Below are 21,692 nucleotides of genomic sequence, written 5' to 3' on the forward strand. Positions count from 1 at the left end.
ATGGTGCCATTGTTAGCATGCTTTAACATCAGCCTGCAAAATTTTTTTTTAAAGCTAATTTTGTAGGTGTACACTTTAGAGTAACTTGGTACATGATACATGCTAACTGTTAGCATGTTAACTTTTTTCCCTTAATTCCCTTAATTTTGCAGGCGTAGAGTCATAATTTGGTACTTGACACATGCTAACTGTTAGCATGCTAACATTATTTTTAGCAAATTTTACAGCTGAGAGTCATACTTGGTACTTGACACATGCTAACTGTTAGCATGCTAACATTATTTTTAGCACATTTTACAGCTGAGAGTCATACTTGGTACTTGACACATGCTAACTGTTAGCATGCTAACATTATTTTTAGCAAATTTTACAGCTGAGAGTCATACTTGGCACTTGACACATGCTAACTGTTAGCATTCTAACATTATTTTTAGCACATTTTACAGCTGAGAGTCATACTTGGTACTTGACACATGCTAACTGTTAGCATGCTAACATTATTTTTAGCAAATTTTACAGCTGAGAGTCATACTTGGCACTTGACACATGCTAACTTTTTTTTTTTTTTTTAGCTAATTTTGCAGGTGTACACCTTAGAATCATATAACTTAGTACTTGATACCTGCGAACTGTTACCACATAGACATTAACATGCTAACTTTTATTTTTATTTTTTATAGCTAATGTTTAGTCTTACACCACAGAGTTATATAGCTTTGTACTTGACACATGCTAACTTTTTTAGCTAATTTTTCAGGCGTACACCTAAGAATTATATAACTTAGTACTTGACACATGCTAGCTGTTAGCACTTCTACAGAAAGCTAGGAGTATCCAACGATGATTTCAAATTAGAAATGGTCACAGCTGATGAGGTGTTTAAAAAATTGAGCGCGCTCCACCCTAACAAGGCCACCGGCCTTGATAATATTCCCTCCAGATTCCTCAGGGACTCTACCTCCATCATTGCCCCGATCATCACACACATAATAAACCTATCAATTACACAAGGCCAAGTACCAAAAGATTTTAAGATAGCAAGAGTAACTCCCCTCTTTAAAAAAGGAAGCAAATTGGAACCTGGCAACTACCGACCTGTTTCTATTCTCAGTTCCATTTCGAAAGTAATGGAGAAAATAGTTTATGAACAGGTCGATAGTTACCTTGCCACCAATAAACTCATGTACTAATTCCAATCCGGCTTCAGATCTAACCACTCCACTGACACATGCCTTCTCTATCTGACCGACCACATCAAACATGAGGTGGACGCGGGCAAATACTGCGGCATGGTCATGCTGGACCTTCAGAAGGCCTTTGACACCGTTAACCACGCTATACTGTTGGATAAGCTCAGAGCAATCGGATTTAACAAAACCTCATGGAGCTAGATGCAATCTTACTTGGAGGGGAGGGAGCAGGTTGTAGAGGTGAACGGCACCGTGTCCCCCCCCCCCCCTCTCGGTGAGCTGTGGAGTCCCCCAAGGCAGTATATTGGGACCTTTACTGTTCCTAATATACATAAACGACATGTCATCGGCATGCCACTGTGAATTGTTTTTGTTTGCGGATGACTCTGCCCTGCTGGTATCCGACAAGGACAAGTCACAGGTGGAGAAAATCCTCAGTGCTGAGCTCTGTAGAACTTGCACCTGGCTCGCTGACAACAAGCTATCCATACACTTGGGTAAAACGGAATCCATCCTGTTTGGGTCCCACATCAACCTTAAGAAAGTCAATGACTTCACTATAAAAGTGGGTGACATTGTTATCACCAGGAAAGATGAGGTCACCTACCTAGGTTCCATTCTAGAGGCTAACCTTTCCTGTGATAAAATGGCAACCAAGGTAATCAGAAAGGTTAACCAACGAACGAGATTTCTCTACAGAATCTCCTCTCTGGTCAACAAAAGCACCATGAGGATTCTGGCGGGAACTCTCGTTCAACCCTTTTTCGATTACGCATGCACCTCCTGGTACCCTAGCACCTCCAAAACCCTCAAATCTAAACTCCAAACATCTCAGAACAAGCTAGTCAGGTTACTTCTAGACCTCCACCCCAGATCCCACCTCACTCCTACCCACTTCTCCAAAGTGGACTGGCTCAAGGTGGAGGACAGAGTTAAACAACTTGCACTGAGCCTAGTCTATGAAATCCACTACACCTCCCTGATACCGAAGTACATGTCAAACTACTTCCTTAACGTAAATGACCGCCATAACCACAACACCAGGGGGAGCTCCACTAACCACGTTAAACCCAGATTCCGAACTAACAAAGGTCTTAACTCATTCTCTTTCTATGCCACATCAATGTGGAATGCGCTGCCAACAGGTATAAAAGAAAGGGCATCTCTATCCTCCTTCAAAACCGCAATAAAAGTTCACCTCCAGGCAGCTACAACCCTTAACTAACACCCTCCCCGGATTGCTAATAATCAAATGCTAATAATCAAATGTAAACAATCAAATGCAGATACTTTTTTTATGCCTTCTGATATCTCTCTCTCTCTCTCTGTCCACTACTTGCTGTCCATATCCTACCCCCCCCCCCGATTGTAAATAATGTAAATAATTCAATGTGATTATCTTGTGTGATGACTGTATTATGATGATAGTATATATGATAGTATATATCTGTATCATGAATCAATTTAAGTGGACCCCGACTTAAACAAGTTGAAAAACTTATTCGGGTGTTACCATTTAGTGGTCAATTGTACGGAATATGTACTTCACTGTGCAACCTACTAATAAAAGTCTCAATCAATCAATCAATCACTTTAAAGTTAGCAATAAAAAATGTTAGCATGCTAATGTTTAGTCTTACACCACAGAGTTATATAACTTTGTACTTGACATGTTAACTTTTTAGCTAATTTTTGTAGGCGTACACCTAAGAATCATATAACTTAGTACTTGACACATGCTAACTGTTAGCACTTTAAAGTTAGCAATTAAAAATGTTAGCATGGTAATGTTTAGTCTTACACCACAGAGTTATATAGCTTTGTACTTGACACATGCTAACTTTTTTAGCTAATTTTTCAGGCGTACACCTAAGAATTATATAACTTAGTACTTGACACATGCTAACTTTTTTAGCTAATCTTTCAGGCGTACACCTAAGAATTATATAACTTAGTACTTGACACATGCTAACTGTTAGCACTTAGACATTAACATGCTAAGTTTTTTAAATTTTTTTATTCTACAGCCATACGCCTCAGAGTTAAATCCATTGGTAATTGACACATGCAAACCTTTAACATGTTAACATGCTCATGTTAGCTTTTTAATCATTTTGTGGATTTGGTACACCGGAGTTACATATTTTGTTTATCAACGCTATCTGGCCGTCGCGCTACCTCAGCATTTCAGTTCAGCTTCAGCATTTTGGCATGGAAACAGGAGTTCAGAACATTTAGATGTAAATATTTAGGAATGGGAATTTTGAACAACTCACAATTTGATTTTTGATTTTCTCAATTCCAACAATTCCAACCGATTCTTACAAAGTATTATTTGGTATAAAATTACAATAAAATGTTTTCAAAACAGGTTACAAAAGTACAAAAACGACTGCCGACAGATACGCACAGCAGGCAAGTGAGAAGATGGTCGAAAAAACGTTTTAAAAATAAATTCTTAAAAAAAAAAAGATTTAGAATCGGAATGAATAAGAATCGTTATTCGGATGTGAATCTAGTTTTTTTTTTAGCACCCCTACTAAATAATAATAATAATAAAAAATACACAGCTATTATTAACTCCACTAGAAGTATCAAATGAGTGGAAATACTCTGTGCTGTTTGCGAACCTAAAGTTAGACTTGTTACACTGTTGTTTACAATGAACTATTTTATTCAGTATTATTATTATTATTATTATTAGGCTCAACAGTTTGCTGCTTAACGCTAATACAACCTTGCTTCTGTTGCTGCTTTGTTGTGCAAGATTTATAAAAAAGTTGTACTACAGATTATCGAGCTGTCATAAAAGCTGCCGTTTTTTTGTCCAGTAGTGGCAACTGTTCCAACATAAAATGTAAATACCATCCACATTCAACTGTCACCTCTATGCCTCCACAAAAAAAGCGAACATATATGGCTACCCTCCTATGAAGAATTCAAGAATCCAGTGCTTCCCTCTGTGCGATCCAATCATTGAGTCATCAACCTCAGCAGGGTTTCCTTCCCGTGCTGCCTTGCATTACATCACTGGTGGCTTAACAGGCTTGAAGCACCGCGTGCAACCTGGTAATGAAGGCTAAGCTAATACTGGAAAACAACAACAACAACACAGCAACGAGGCTGATTTAGTAAGACACGGCGACACTGTCTTTCACAAAGTTTCCTCTCAAATCCGAGGACTTATGAGGCCTTATATTCATCGACCAGCTTCCATGGGGCACTCAGGCTAATTGTTGTTGCAAACCGAGCCACATGTTGACATACAGGCGAGGATTTGCTGCTATACCTTCATGCACAACACTACGGTTAAGTGGGATGATCATCTGTTGCAAACTACAACTACAAAAATACACTTTGAAAAACCTTTTTTATACAGCTATGCCAGGGGTCGGCAACCCAAAACGTTGAAAGAGCCATATTGGACCAAAAATACAAAAAAACACATCTGTCTGGAGCCGCAAAAAATGAAAAGTCGTATATAAGTGTTATAATGAAGGCAACACATGACGTAAGTGTCTATATTAGCTATAATAGCCTACTATCAAAATTACTTTACAAGTCTTATATAAGTGTTATGATAAAGGCAACACATGTAAGTGTCTATATTAGCTGTAATAGCCTACTATCAAAATGACTATGTGTCGCAGGCTGAAGCAAATCTCCGTTGACAGAAATGTTGAAATTTTATATTTATTCTACACATTTTTACAACATTATAAACCATTAGTAAATCAGAGGCTAATTGGAAGGTGACATAACTCCCGGAAATTACTGGCTTTTAATGGCCGAAGGTATAGATGTGTGTGTCCAAGTTAAAGGAAACAGCAGGCTGTCTTCTTTTAATAGATTCATTACAATCTTTGGTTATAATGAAGGCAACACATGACGTAAGTGTCTATATTAGCTATAATAGCCTACTATCAAACTCACTTTACAAGTCTTATATAAGTGTTATAATGAAAGCAACACATGTAAGTGTCTATATTAGCTATAATAGCCTACCATCAAAATGACTGTGTGTCGCAGGCTGAAGCAAACCTTCGTTGACAGAAATGTTGAAATTTTATATTTATTCTACACATTTTTACAACATTAGAAGCCGTTAGTAAATCAGAGGCTACTCGGAAGGTGACATAACTCCCGGAAATTACTGTCTTTTAATGGCCGAAGGTATAAATGTGTGTGTCCAAGTTAAAGGAAACTTCTCTTAATAGATTAATTACAATCTTTGGCAAGCTAGGCAATGTTTGCTGTGGTCTGGAACAACATGGCACACAAACAACTATCAGAAATGCAGCCTATATTACATACAGATAATGTGTCATGAGACATGCAAAACTAAATTATATACAAAGAGGATACAAGTATATTAAATGAGCTCAAATATACCTACAAATGAGGCATAATGATGCAACATGTACATACAGCTAGCCTAAATAGGATGTAAGCATTGATTAGCTTGCAGTCATGTACTGACCAAATATGCCTGATTAGCACTCCCACAAGTCAATAAGATCAACAAAGCACACCTTTGTGCATTCACGCACAGCATAAAACTTTTGGTGGACAAAACGAGACAAAGAATAAGTTGAAGATTTTACATGTAAACAAACTGTTGCGTCACAGTCCACACTATGGTGAGTTCTAGAACCGCCAAAATTAGTAGAGCAAAACGATGTTCACCAAATGCTCTCATGAGTGAAGCATACACACAAACATATTAAACAGTGGGCTTTCTAACAATTGGGAAGGTTTGTGTCATGTTTGTCCTCAAACAAAAAACATACTAAAACAAAATATTACTTATCTTTTTCCATTTTCAATCCTTTTTTAAAAATGCTCCAGGGAGCCACTAGGGCGGCACTAAAGAGCCGCAGGTTGCTGACCCCCGAGCTATGTGGTAAAGGCTCTCATTAGGGTGTACCTATTGTAGTGTCTGGTGAGCATGCATGTAACAGACTGCTATGTTGCGTCACTTGGTGGCACAGTATGGCGTTACACAAGCTATTAGAACACCACCAACACTAAAAGTGAACCAAAAACTGATGTTTTTGCTGTGTCGGCAGCTTATTTGGCCCACATTAAGTAAGTTAATTAAGTATACAGAGCTGGAACACTGCCAGTAAATGTTGGTATTGATTTTTTATTTGCATTGTAGAAAAAGTTGTATTGACACTCTAACTAATATTGTCAAAATGTTGAATTTAAAAACAAAACATTAATTATCTTATAATCTTTGTTAATTTAGCATAACTTTCTTTCTTTTCTTTAGTATATTTCAACCATGAACACACTAACAGTATTATACATCACACTATTTCATATCATTTCACTTTACATCATGTCCATTTACCATGAATTGATTAATGTGGACCCCGACTTAAACAAGTTGAAAAACTTATTCGGGTTTTACCATTTAGTGGTCAATTGTACGTACTATGTACAGTACTGTGCAATCTACTAATAAAAGTCTCAATCAATCAATCCGAAAAGGAGTAGAAAGAAGCAAAGCTCATTTAATCCTACCCCTTCACCACTTCCCCAGAGCGTTTACAAATACATACGTTCATTTACTGTCTTCTTTTTGTAACACAATTACATCGGTAAATGATTAATACAGCAGTTCTCGTAATATATAATTAAGTCAGTCACGATTAACATACTGAGATGAAGAATATCCCGTTTTCAATAAAGTTGAAGGTATTTGTCATAATTCTTCTTCTTTGTACTTTTAAGCACTATTAATTTGAACAACCTCTTAAACTTGATCATATCAGTACATTGTTTAACTTATTTGCTTAATCCATTCCATAGTTTAATTCCACATACTGATATGCTAAAGGTTTTTTGTGTTGTACGAGCATACAAATGTTTTAAGTTAGTTTTTCCTCTAAGGTTATAATTCTCCTCTTTTGTTGAGAAGAATTGTTGTACATTCTTGGGTAGCAGGTTATAGTTTGCTTTGTACATCATTTTAGCTGTTTGCCAATTTACCAAATCATTGAACTTCAATATTTTTGACTCAATAAATAAAGGGTTTGTATGTTCTCTATGTCCAACATTATGTATTATTCTAATTGATCTTTTTTGTAACACGGTTAATGAATGAAGCGCACATTTGTAGTTGTTTCCCCATATTTCTGCACAATAACTCAGATATGGTAACACTAATGAGCAGTAGAGAATATGGAGTAATTTTTGGTCCAGAACATATTTTGCTTTGTTCATTATTGTAAAACATACATTTGCATAACTTCCTGACACATCAAAATATTTGAAAACAATATAAATGGGTTAGTGCATGTGCCTCACAATAAGAAGGTCCTGAGTAGTCCTGAGTTCAATCCCGGGCTCGGGATTTTTCTGTGTGGGGTTTGCATGTTCTCCCCGTGACTGGGTGGGTTCCCTCCGGGTACTCCGGCTTCCTCCCCATACTTGCCAACCCTCCCGAATTTTCCGGGAGACTCCCGAATTTCAGTGCCTCTCCCGAAAATCTCCCGGGACAACCATTCTCCCGAATTTCTCCCGATTTCCAGCCAGACAACAATATTGGGGGCGTGCCTTAAAGGCACTGCTTTTAGCGTCCTCTCTCACCTGAAAAAGAGACTATTATATATGTCTCCGTTATCCATAGCTTTATCTATAACCCATAAAGTAGGCAGGCACGGAGCTATTTCTCAGCGTGTGTTTATTCCAGCCGGCACGTTAATACACTGACACACAACACCCGGATTCCCATCATGCATTGCTTCAAAACTACGGCAAGTAGTAATGTCCAAAAACATAACAGAGACGAAGCAGAAGAACGAAGAAGAGACAGTCATGGCCCGAGACAAAGATGGCTATGCTGATAGCTGCAAGCAACATCCCGTTCTCATTTGCGGATGTTTTCAACAAATCCGTGAAGGATATGTTCCCGGATTCAGAGATCGCTCGCCAGTACTCAAATGGCAGAACAAAGGCTACTCAAATAGTGAAAGACAAGTGTTATTTAGAAGTAAGCAGCAAGTACAGTACAGTTAGTAGGACAACTGTGTTTTCATTACTGTGTACTGTACTATATATATATATATATATATATATATATATATATATATATACTGTATATATATATATATATATATATATATATACTGTATATATATATACATATATATATATATATATATATATATATATATATATATATATATATATATATATATATATATATATATATATATATATATATATATATATATATATATATATATATATATATATATATATATATATATAAATACTTGAGTTTCAGTGAATTCTAGCTATAAATATACTCCTCCCCCCTTAACCCCGCCCACCCCGACCACCTCAAACCTCCCCACCCCCCAATCTCCCAAATTCGGAGGTCTCAAGGTTGGCAAGTATGTTCCTCCCACCTCCAAAGACATGCACCTGGGGATAGGTTTATTGGCAACACTAAATTGGCCCTAGTGTGTGAATGTGAGTGTGAATGTTGTCTGTCTATCTGTGTTGGCCCTGCAATGAGGTGGCAACTTGTCCAGGGTGTACACCGCCTTCCGCCCAAATGCAGCTGAGATAGGCTCCAGCACCCCCCGCGACCCCAAAAGGGACAAGCGGTAGGAAATGGATGGATGGATAAATTACCAACATAAGTTCCATACCAACAGCATTTTTATGCATAAAACATAAATAAAATGAAAGTACTCCGACAATGACAACTTGGGTCTGCCTACTTTTTTTTTTTATTACCAGTCAGAAAATGGATAACAAATCAATAGTGGGGGTGATCGATACGAGAATTGTACTTGTAAGTCAAAGCAATATTATCACGTGTACTGCTATGGTCAATCCCCGCAACTGCTTTAGTATCCAGCTGCATGGATTAACTGACCACAGTCTATATTTACTTCCAGTGACGGCGACTATACGTCTTTACAATGAGAACGCACGCCTGTAGGAGCGGTGCAGCCACACAGCTCCCACAAATCTCAATTTGGAGTGAAGATTGCTATAGCAACAGAGGTTTAAATATTCAGCGCGTGCGTTTAGACTAAATATACTGTCCAGGTCTGCTGCTACCTGTCTGAGCGGGAAAACAAAGTCTCAGTATTTGCGCATTGAAACATTTATTTCAGCAATACGACCGGAAATGATATTTGCGGCGCCCTCATAACTGTGCTTCAACATATGTTTGCACAGAATTCAAATTGCAGTATCAGCTGCCAATAGGTAATTATATATTAATATAAGAACAGCAGTGGCCTATAGCCTCTCAGTATATCAAAACAAACAATACTGTGTCTATAAGTATGATCATGAACGACAATTATTTTACATCCTAAAAAAGGACAGCAGTGGCGTTTAACCTTCAAATATATAAAACAAAAATTATTATTCTTAATATTATTTTAATATGGTGCTAGAGCAGGGGTGTCAAACTCATTTTAAATCGGGGGCCACATGGAGAAAAATCTACTACCAAGTGGGCCAAACTGGTAAAATCACGGCACGATAACTTTTAAAGAAAGACAACTTCAGATTGTTTTCTTTGTTTAAAAATAGAACAAGCACATTCTGAAATTGTACAAATTAATAATGTTTTTTTTTTTTTTTTACAATGACCTGTTGCGGTTAATAGTATATTTGTCGTTATTTATAGTTTCGGAATAAACTATGTGATAATGTTCATCAGTCAACTCATTGGTGTTAATTTTCAATCTATCAAGATAAAAATTTTTTATATCAAAATCAAATTACAGAATGTTATTTATGTAGTTTGATCATCAGTCATGTGGTTTATTTTGTAAATAATAGTTCACAAATAGTTCACAGTAGCACTATACATAATCACAATACCAGGGCGTCCAGTGAGGGGCATTTTGTACTCCCTCGTCCCAGGAAGAATGCTTTACGGAAATCTTTTATTTATAGATCTTTATCGCTCTGGAATAACCTGCCTCGAATTCTCACCAGCATTGAAAGTAAACAGGTTTTTAAAAAGAGAGTAATATTTTATCTGAGTTTTTAAATTAGTTTGCTCGTTGATGATTTGTTTGGTTTTATATTGTGTAGTTATATTTATATGGTAATTATTATTCTGTGACTGTAAATTGTTTGCTTGTTTTTTTTATGGATGCTTTAATTTATTTTTATTTTTTTCTGTATTGTGTAGTTATAATTATATGCTTTTACTTGTAATTGTATTGAATTGCAGACCCCAGGAAGACTAGTGGGTTGTTGAGGCAACCAGCTAATGGGGATCCTTAATAACAATCAAAATCAAAATCAAATATGTAGCATCATCTACAAAGATACAAAGAATTGCTATTACGACATTCAGTGGACAAATTTAGAACAGCAGTTTCTTTCATTAACAAATTTCAGGTACATTTTTATACTTAGCAAACTCATCCCGGGGGCCGGATAAAACCTGTTTGCGGGCCTGATCCGGCCCTCGGGCCGTACGTTTGACATCCCTGTGCACATCGTTTGTAATGAAATGTGCTAGTAAAAATGCTAAAATATACTGTTAAAGACAAATCTTTGTGTTTTTAGTCATTTGATTACATTAGGCTTTTTGCTCCATTTTTCCATTTCTGCTGTTTTTTTGCGTGCCACGGGCCCATAAAAAAAGCCGCGTTCACCAAATGTCCAGAACTCAGGCCCCACACTTTGCGTTCCTGGTGAAATAAGAAAACCAGCAGTGTTCAAAGTGTTGCCGCACAACAGAAGAGTATCACTTCTAAAAGTGCAAGAAAACAACTCAGAGACAAAAGTTGGCTTCTGGAGATTTTCTGCACAATGTGGTAATGTCCACTGGATGGGCTTGTGGTGGCAGATCTCCCCTCTCACCAACGCAACAAATACATTCGTGAGTGCTTGTATTGGATTGCCGAATAAATGCATGATGCAAGATACACCTTTCTTTCACTTTTAATACGCATCTCTACTTGCTACATATAGCAACAACGTGGCCAAATCATTTTTGCTACGAGGTGTTGCCAAGAGGTGTGTTGTGAAGCGGAGTCACGCCACACCTACAGTTATGCTACACCAGGGGTGTGAAACGTACGGCCCGCAGGTTTTATCCGGCCCGCGGGTAAGTTTGCCAAGTATAAAAAGGAGCAGACATTTTTGAATGAAAGAAACTGCTGTTCCAAATGTGTCCACTAGATGGTGCAATAGCAATTCCTTGTATCTTTGTAGATCATGCTACATATGTAAAAATAAAAATAAACCACATGATGTTAGTGCACCACTCATAAAACACATCCTGTAATTTGATTTCAATATTATTTTTTTATCTTGATAGATTGAAAATTAACACCAAAGAGTTTACATATGAACATTATCACATAATTTATTCAGAAAGTATAAATAACAAATAAATGTACAATACTATTAACCGCAACATGTAAGTGTAAAAAACAACAACAACAACATTATGATTTGTACATTTTCAGAATGTGCTCGTTCTATTTTTAAACAATGAAAACAATCTGAAGTTGTCTTTTTTTTTAGGTTATCGTGCCGTGATTTTACCAGTCCGGCCCGCTTGGGAGTAGATTTTTCTCCATGTGGCCCCCGATCTAAAATGAGTTTGACACCCCTGTGCTACACTGTCACACTTCCATCATCATTAAGGTTCTTCTCATGGTTTATAATTGTTTGTATGGTATTGGGCCTTCTTGTCTTTCACATTTGCTTTTACCCTACGAACCATCGCGAACCTTGAGATCCTGCGGCACCCACTCGTCTCTTAATCATTCTAAAAGTCAGGACACAAAGTCACGGGATGGCATCTTTCCACTATTATGGTCACCGTCTACGGTGCCGGAGGACCTCAGGGCTGCACAGAACGTTCATGTTTTTAAGAACAGGCTTAAGACCCATCTTTTTTATTTGCCTTTTACTTAATATTTATTAATTTTGATTGACGTCATTCATACTTTCCTTTTTATTTCTTATTAGTTAGTATTTAGTTATATTTATTTATTGTAAATTCCTGTTCATTATATGTTTTACTTGTATTCTATATTTTATTCTGATGACCTCCTGGTGCATATGGCTCCTGTGATAGTGTTTCTTCACCTGTCTCCTCTGTACTCAGCCATGCATTCAAATGTGCAGTGCGTTTGTGCGTGTTTGTGATTTATGATGAGGGATACTGGTCATTGGGCATTGATTTTAAGTCTGTAAAACACTGTTGCATTTATTATGCATGAAAAGTGCTTTATAAATACAGTTTGACTGATTTATTGGTCTGTGAGCGAGGGCGAACCGGAGGAGCAAAATCCTTATTCATGAAAGACTTCCACAAATACACTATATTGCCAAAAGTATTTGGCCACCTGCCTTTACTCACATATGAACTTGAAGTGCCATCCCATGGAATTGTCCATAATGTTTTGGTATCCTGGAGCATTGAAAGTTCCTTTCACTGGAACTAAGGGGCCAAGCCCAACTCTTGAAAAACAACCCCGCACCCTAAATCCTCCTCCACCAAATTTCACACTCGGCACAACGCAGTCCGAAATGTAGCGTTCTCCTGGTAACCTCCAAACACAGACTCGTCCATCTGATTGCCAGATGCTCTAGAGTCCAGTGGTGACGTGCTTTACACCACTGCATCCCATGCTTTGCATTGGACTTGGTGATGTATGGCTTAGATGCCATGGAAACCCATTCCATGAAGCTCTCTGCGTACTGTATGTGGGCTAATTGGAAGGTCACATGAAGTTTGGAGCTCTGTAGCAACTGCAGAAAGTCGGCGACCTCTTTGCACTATGCGCTTCAGCATCGGCTGACACTTTCTCTGTCAGTTTACGTGGCCTACCACTTGGTGGCTGACTTGCTGTTGTTCCCAAACTCTTCACTTTACTTATAATAAAGTTGACTTTGGAGCGAGAAAATTTCACGACTGGATTTGTTGCACAGGTGGCATCCTATGACAGTTCCACGCTGGAAATCACTGAAAGCGGCCCATTCTTTCACAAATGTTTGTAGAAACAGTCTCCATGCCTAAGTGCTTGATTTTATACACCGGGCCAAGTTATTAGGACACCTGATTCTCATCATTTGGATGGGTGGTCAAATACTTTTGGCAATATAGTGTAAGTGTTGTACAGTATTCATCACTAACAATACTGAAAAAAGCAGGTATCGATTTATTTTTTGCATGTTGGTATTGACTTATGTACTGATACTCATTTTTTTTTTTAAATAGATTTTTGAAAATTATGAATCGATCAATCTAAAATCGGATTATATATTAGAATCGCGATTGGGATGTGAATCTACTTTTTTTTTTAGCACCCTTACTTTTAAAACAGGGGTGTCAAACTCATTTTAGATGTGGGGGCCACATGGAAAAAAATCTACTCCCAAGTGGGCCGGACTGGTAAAATCACGGCACGATAACTTAAAAATAAAGACAACTTCAGATTGTTTTCTTTGTTTAAAAATAGAACAAGCACATTCTGAAAATGTAAAAATCATAATGTTGTTTTTTTTTTACACTTACATGTTGCAGTTAATAGTATTCTACCTTTATTTGTTGTTATTTATACTTTCAGAATAAATGATGTGATACTGTTCAACTAATTGGTGTTAATTTTCAATCTATCAATATAACAAACTAATATCAAAATCAAATTACAGGATTTTATTTATGACTGGTGCGCTGTTTTTTTTTTTTTTACATAGTAGAATATTCTACAAAGACACAAAGAATTGCTATTGTGACATCTAGTGGACACATTTAGAACAGCAGTTCCTATGATTAATCATTTTGTAGCATAGCCAGCATAATACTTGATTGAATGATCAAGCATTACACATGCTAAGTAAGAGTTAGGGAACATCCCAGCCCAAACGTATCTACACGCTGCACATCCCGACAGTGCATTTGAAGTTTGAGGTGTCCGTCACAAGTGACCCCCTCCTTGCATGTCACACTCAAATCCCAAATAGGTCAAGAAAAGAGAAAAAGGGAAAACAAGCATGCATGCTTGCTTGTGCCACTTTGTTCCAGTCTTTCTAAAGCTTTTAAATCCCACTGGCTCGAGCGGTCCGCAAATGTTCCGTTCAACAATACCCTCCATCCGGACCTTTCTAAAGGCGGGGGTGGTGGCCCCCTTTGCTTGTTTTTCGCGGTTTTGCTGACCATTGGAAAAAAGCCATGTGGCAGAAAAAAAGACCCTCTCTTGGGACTGTGAAAGGTCTGCCTTGCCAAATGCACACCCAGGCAGCAGACATAAACAGGGCCGGAGCTCCAAATTCTGGGCGCCCATACACAAGAAGGGCCACCCCTATCCAAGCCTAAACCGAACATCCCTGTATCCTTACACACACACTTGATGTTTACATGCACTAAAAACAAACTATTGCATGAATTTGGTTGAAACCAGCTGTTTAAAACTCGTGTATTAACCCATGCATTATCCGATCGATCAGTATCGGACGATTTTTAAAAAAATGTATGTGATTAATGCCTGTCAATGCTGAAAGACTGATAATTTACTGTATTTCTGGTATCTCACCCGACAGGGGCGGTTACCTGCTAATTGTGTATTTCCATACAGTGTTGTGCCGATGACCTCCATTGTGACAAAAAAAACCTACATTTTTTAGTATCGTAAGTGTCATTATCAAGTAAAGGACAGACTAAACATGTTTCTCGCAGAGTAAGAGTTAGCCAGGAGCAGGAATGCTAATCGCGAGGCTAACAAGAAACAACACAAGATATAAGTGCTACTAGAATGTTTAGATTTTTATTTCCATAATTACATAATTCCCTGGACACAGAAGGACTTTGAGGGCAAACAAAGTCCAAACACCAACTTTAGTTTAGTGTTTTTAATACTATTGACTTTGTTCTGATTAAATCATTGGACAGTATGTAAACAAAGAGAACAACTTAGACTTAGACTTCCTTTTATTGTCACTCAAATTTGAACTTTACAGTACAGAGAAGAACAATATTTCGTTGCATTAGCTCATGAGGAACTAGTTTAAATATTGTGCCATCATAAATATAGTGAAACATTTACATGTGATTGGAATCGGATTGGCATCGGCCGATCTCACCCATGGAAGATCGGCAGTATAAAACCCTGATTGGGACTTCCCATGTAAAAAAGTAGGTTGACTTTTTTTTTTTTTTAACACGGTCAGTGTTAAAAAAGAAGAAAAAAAAATACAAAAATTAGGGGTATTTTACTTGAACTAAGGAAAATTATCTGCCAATAGAACAAGAAAATTTGGCTTGTCAAGACTTTCCAAAACAAGTAAAATTAGCTAACTTCAATGAACCCAAAAATACCTTAAAATAAGTATATTCTCACTAATAACAAGTGTACTTTTCTTTATAGAAAAAACAAATATGAGACATTTTTTCTCAATATGTTGAAAAATATTCTTAAATTAAGTAAATGCTAGTGCCATTATCTTGACGTAATGATATGCGCTCGGCAGAGGTGTGGACTCGAGTCACATGACTTGGACTCGAGTCAGACTCGAGTCATGAATTTGATGACTTTAGACTCGACTTGACAAAATGTAAAGAGACTTGCAACTCGACTTAGACTTTAACATCAATGACTTGTGACTTCACTTGGACTTGAGCCTTTTGACTTGACATGACTTGCTACTTTCCCCAAAACCTAAAGCTTAAAAAGTTATTTGGGAGCGCTCCGTTGCTTTCATTTTGGACGTGTCTGTCCATCAGCGTGTGTGCTGCGTGTCAGTACAACAGCCAATCAAATTAGATCTACATTGTTTTCATCACACAGCATTCAGCCAATCAAATTGCAGGACAACCAATGAACAAGAGTTGTCAAACAACGCGCCAGTGAGAAAGATTTATACCAAAGTTGGTTTCGTTCGGGTATAAAAACTATGACTTGGTCAACAAAAAACGAATTGCCGTATGCAAATCACGCAGTTCGAATATTACAGACGGAGACACAACAACTTCCAACTTCGTTCGACATTTGAAGTTGCACAAAGAAGGGTAAGTTTTGAATGTAAGCTAACGTTTATTGGCTAAGTAACATGACTTTTATTTGCTGTGTAGTTAAATCAGTGAGGCTGTAAACTCACTGCTAACGTTATAACCATAGACATCTTATAAGTAGACGCAGCACGAGCGCTACTGCTACTGGCGCAGACGAGACGCGGGGCCGCCATCTTGGAGTGGTGATCCGCTCCACTCAGTGCAATTCATTTGGCAGGAGCAATGAACTGTCAGCGCATTTAATTCATTTTACCTCACTGAATACCAGTCATTTTCACGCGCTTTTTTGTCATACGTGTAGCTATGATAACGGACACATGTTTTATTATTCATAGTTTGCTTAACAGTAATATAATATTCTTATATGCTATAAGTGACCAGACGTCCGAGATCAAAACTGGGAATATAAGCCCAGAGAAAGGGGAAAAAAACGGTCAGCTATTTTTAAGTTGAAGAAACAATATGATTATGTTACATATACATGCGTATATCCTACATAAACAATGTATGAATACATTAGATATCTATATATCTTATAGACCGTATCTCTGTTGCTGCAGCAGCAGAGAGTTGATTCTGTCTTGACACTTTGTATTGATATTTTGTATTACATTCTTCCCTTAAATGATAATGTTCACAGTGATTGTTATATATGTATTTTTTATGTATGTCGCTTTGGATAAAAGCGTTTGCCAAATACTTAAACATATATAAACACCTGAAACTCTTTATATCAGCTAAAACCACCAATCTCTTTCACTGGATTCAGAATAAAACCAAATGCTGTCTTACCCAACAATGTTAGTATTTGAATATTGTTACTTGAAGACTTATTCCTGGTTACAGTTATACTGTTAAGAAAGTATTGTGTTATATTTTGCCTAAAATGAGAATGCATCATAATCAGTGGCGGCTGGTGAATTTTGTTTTAGGTGGGGCTGAAAGTTTGTAAACCAAACCCCTGTAGGGGTGTCATCCTCCCCCAGAAGATTTATTTGTGATTTTCACATACAAATATTGAAGATCTTTGCTCCTTCTCAACTCTGTGGTAATGTTATTTTCATAAAATACAACCAATAGTACATTAATGTTGAATCTTACTTGTGAAAAGTAATCCCCCGATTCCTATTTTCAACAGTCCGCTCATTTGAGCAGGAAAACGCTGAACACCAGCCCGGCATCTTTGTTTTCTACCTGTCAACTGTCAGTTTAGGCTGCTCGCCGGCTCCTCATCACTACTTCAAGATGCAATTTGCTTGCGTCACAGCAACCAATACTGCGTCTACTTATAAGATGTCTATGGTTATAACATCATTTCAAACACAGCAATATGTTGCGTCCACTGCAGTTTGCTACCTTATTCATACTTTTTGTCAAGTGATTTTTTTAAGCAGGGTTGCATGAGGTACCTATACTTAACGTTACGTTAGTCAATGTATCACACACAGTAACGTAACATTAGACGGCGGTCAGCAGCACCGCGTATTTTAGCCACCTACAAAAAGACAAACATAGTCAAATAAAGGTCAGTTAAAATGTATACTATATTAAGAATATGTGTACATATTGCATAGGGCCCTGAAATCTAAAAAGTACAACTCTGTTCATTGTTATGTTCATGTATTTGTTATGTTTTTCATGTGTACGCACACATAAACACACATACAGTATGAGATGAGATCAATGAGATCAGGTAAGAACAGAATAGAAACTGCTGTGGAACTAGTTACAATGCAATATGCCATGGAAATACAATGTTAACACTTTTGTACAAATAAGTACAGTTACACTTGTTTTTGCAAATGTCTTTATTCTGTAAAGGAATGAGTTAAATGTTTAAAATTGTTTAAACTATTAAAATGACTGGTTAATAGTGCTATTATGAATTGCAATGTCAGTACTATTTTTTTTCATGCTATTTCAAATGCACTTGTTTTAATAAATAAATACAGCGGTTTAAAAGCATACTCAATCTGTGTAAAAATATTAGTCTGTGGTTAAAAGGACTTGAAAGGACTCGAAACTCAAAATGCAGGACTTGTGACTTGACTTGAGACTTTCCAGTCTTGACTTTGGACTTGACTCGGGACTTGCCTGTCTTGACTCGGGACTTGACTCGAGACTTGAGGGCAAAGACTTGAGACTTACTTGTGACTTGCAAAGCAATGACTTGGTCCCACCTCTGGCGCTCGGCATTACAATTCTTGCATTTTCCCATCGATAACATGATATCATCGTGCCAAGTGCGTGCTCTTTCAGTCAATTAGTGCGCAAGGAACATATATATATATATATATATATACCTGTATATATATATATATATATATACATACAAATTTTATTGTAACTTTGAAGATTTTATCTGAATGTGCATGAACTATTTCTGTTCAAAATTGTTTGAAATGTCACATGTTAAATGTTTAAATATTAACTGTCAGTTTACTGTACTGTGCCAACTGTACTACTATATGAGTATGTATGTTCTATTGTTTCATTGAAAATAAAACAGCAAAGTCCATTTGGCTGTTATCCGTTTTAATTATGAGTCAGTATTTTTTATTTCACGCTTGAAATAAGAAATTCTTACTTTGAAAAAGCAGTTTTATACTTGTGAGTGTTGATGACACAGCTTTGCAACAGTTGATATTCTAGTTTCAAGGATGTTATACTCAATATACAGGTAGGTCATAAAATCTCAGCAACAAGCTGTAATATCTTACATAGATCTTTTAGGACCAAAACACTTAAAACAAGTAAAACACTCTAACATAAAATCTGCTTAGTGAGAATAATTATCTTATCAGACAGAAAACAAGCAAATATCACCCTTATTTGAGATATTTAATCTTACTTAGATTTCAGTTTTTGCAGTGCAGGTATGCAGGTATCTAGATAAACACCCCCTCAATAATTAGGTTTTAACATTTATTTAATTCTTCTTAATTAAAAAAAGTGCCAATATTATATAAAGTGGTCAGGATATGAAATTAAATTATCATATAAAAGGTCATTATTCACTTAAATGTGATTGGAAATCCGTCAAGTTTTTCTGTGCCTTATTGCGTGAATTGAGATTAGCTAACACACATACTGTAGCTTTATCAGTGAATAATAAGAATTATATTACATAATTCATATCATATTATCATTAGTACATGTCCTAGGGATTACTCCTCCCCCTTTCTTTAAAAACTATTGACACCTCCGTTTCAAACTTTAATCAAAGGTCCTTGAATGCACCACAGTTATGGGCGGTGAGATGCAAAAGTCAGACATGTACATAACTTTCTCCAACGCTGACATAGAGTTACTATATTTTTACCTTTTTTCCACCACTTCTTTTGTTTCAAAAAGTTGTTCCTGTGTGTGAACGGTCAAAGTTGAGCTTTGATGGCATTATGACGTCTGTGTTGAGTGAAATGTTCCAAGTTGCTACCACACACTAAAAAATGTTGGGTTAAAAAATAACCCAATTTTAACCCAACCGCTGGTTCAGAAAAGGACAAACCCCTTATTTGAGTTATTTTGACTCAACATTTTGGGTAAATTCTTTCAATCCAACTTTTGCAAAAAAATTATCTAACCAAAAAGTTGAGTTATGATTACTTAATGTTGGGTTATTTCCAACCAAACTATTGGGTTGAATTATTTGACCCAAAAGTTGAGTTATGCTAATTCAATGTTGGGTGATTGTAAATAATGTTAATGATATTAATACATAATAAAATTCCATCCACCCATCCATTTTCTACCGCTTGTCCCTTTCGGGGTCACGGAGGGTGCTGGAGCCTATCTCAGCTGCATTCGGGCGGAAGGCGGGGTACACCCTGGACAAGTCGCCACCTTCAAGAAAAAAGTAACTTTTTTATAAACAACCCAAAAATGGTTTATAATTTAGAAAACTCAGAAATTGAGTTAAAATAATACCCTTATAACCCCCAAAAATGATTGCGCTTCATAAAAATAACTCCAAAATTTAACCCAACATTAGCAACTCATAAATTGGGTTATAAAAACAACCCAGCATTTTTTAGCGTGCATCTCGGTGACACGAACCATTTTGCATTTTCGATAGGGGGTGTTGTAGGCAGTCTTCGGTTTTCTTAATTTGATCACCCAACTTTATTATTGAACTTTCACGGCTATAATGATTTTATCTAACAATTAATGACGTCATTTTTTATAACTTCCATATTTAAATGACAGTAAAAAAAAAAATCTACCAACCGAGCGGTACAGCTCGGTTGGTAGAGTGGCCGTGCCAGAAACTTGAGGGTTCCAGGTTCGATCCCCGCTTCCGCCATCCTAGTCACTGTTGTTGTGTCCTTGGGCAAGACACTTTACCCACGTGCTCCCAGTGCCACCCACACTGGTTTACATGTAACTTAGATATTGGGTATCACTATGTAAAAGCGCTATATTAATATAATTCACTTCACTTCACTAACAAATATCCCTGTGGGGGCTCGGATACAAAATCTCCATTTCTACACCCCTAGATATAAACATGCATAAAAAAGGAGCAACAACCCCAGGATAAAACATGCAAAAAAAGCAAAAAAGCCACAAAAGACGAACTTGCAACCACCAATCACGTCCCGTGTGCGCGTTACATAACAAGCTATCCTACTGCATCCATCCAGCGGACCATACCCCTGGTGAAAGAAGCGGTCCCTCAACACATCGCCGTAGCAGCCCTCCAGGCAGCGGCAGCCCTCGTTGGCCACGCTCACACACTCAAACACCACCATGTCCTCGTAGGTCAGTCCCAGCAACGAGCTGTTCACCCAGCGAATCATCCCAAACGCGGATGGGGCCTCCTCTCCGCGGCAATGAAAGGAGAAAAGATGGTGGAGGCATGCAGGCGGGGAGATTTTCTTTAGCAGGCTTAGAGCCACTGATCTTCCCCCCGGCCAGCTCTGATCTCCTAATAACCAGCTTACATCGCCCTGAACACCACCTGCCAAAGAAGAGGCGCTGGGGGTCCATCCTAAATAGCACGTGTTGATTTCTCCAAACGGGCTCTCCATGGCAGCACTAACCTGGTCGTAGCCATGTGGAGATCAGCCCCGGTCAAGCGGCTTCATTCATGCAGCAGCGATGACGAGGAGGAGTAGAAAAAATGACTGTTGTCTGGTGTTATCCTCTCCTTTGTCTTGCAGATGCTGCCATGTTCTCTCCTCTGCTGCCTCACGGCAGCATCCAATGGTTGCGCTTCTTCTCCTCGCCGCTCATGATGGAGGAAGAACGACAACGTCTCTCTGGTTGCATTCCGCCTCCTCCTCCGCCTCCTCCTCCTGTGTGCGCGGCTACAGCCCTGCCTCAATTATTCATGCGTTTCATGAATGGAGGGGCTGACATCACCGGCATTCAGGTCGCTTTACATTCGCCAGCACCCGTCTAAAATCTCACTCCTGGCGTTTTGAGGCCAACACTGCAAGCGGCGCATGAGCAGTCAAGACGAGGGATGGGCAAAATAA

The 21,692-nt window shown here is 37.8% G+C and overlaps 1 protein-coding gene across 3 annotated transcripts in view; it reads right to left on the reverse strand.

Moving 5' to 3' along the window:
* The window catches only part of LOC133658487 (protein Aster-B-like), a 105,117-nt gene extending 83,629 nt beyond the window's left edge, over nt 1–21,488 (reverse strand). For 2 of the 3 annotated variants that reach the window (XM_062060575.1, XM_062060574.1), the window contains exon 1: nt 21,255–21,488. In XM_062060575.1, coding sequence (XP_061916559.1) covers nt 21,255–21,268 — 14 coding nt within the window. In that variant the 5' untranslated portion in view covers nt 21,269–21,488. The remainder of the gene's footprint in view (nt 1–21,254) is intronic. The other variant, XM_062060576.1, reaches the window with a different exon arrangement.
* Between the last annotated feature and the right edge of the window lie 204 nt (nt 21,489–21,692).

The sequence above is a fragment of the Entelurus aequoreus genome, linkage group LG10 (genome assembly GCF_033978785.1).
Source record: "Entelurus aequoreus isolate RoL-2023_Sb linkage group LG10, RoL_Eaeq_v1.1, whole genome shotgun sequence".
Classification (NCBI taxonomy): domain Eukaryota; kingdom Metazoa; phylum Chordata; class Actinopteri; order Syngnathiformes; family Syngnathidae; genus Entelurus; species Entelurus aequoreus.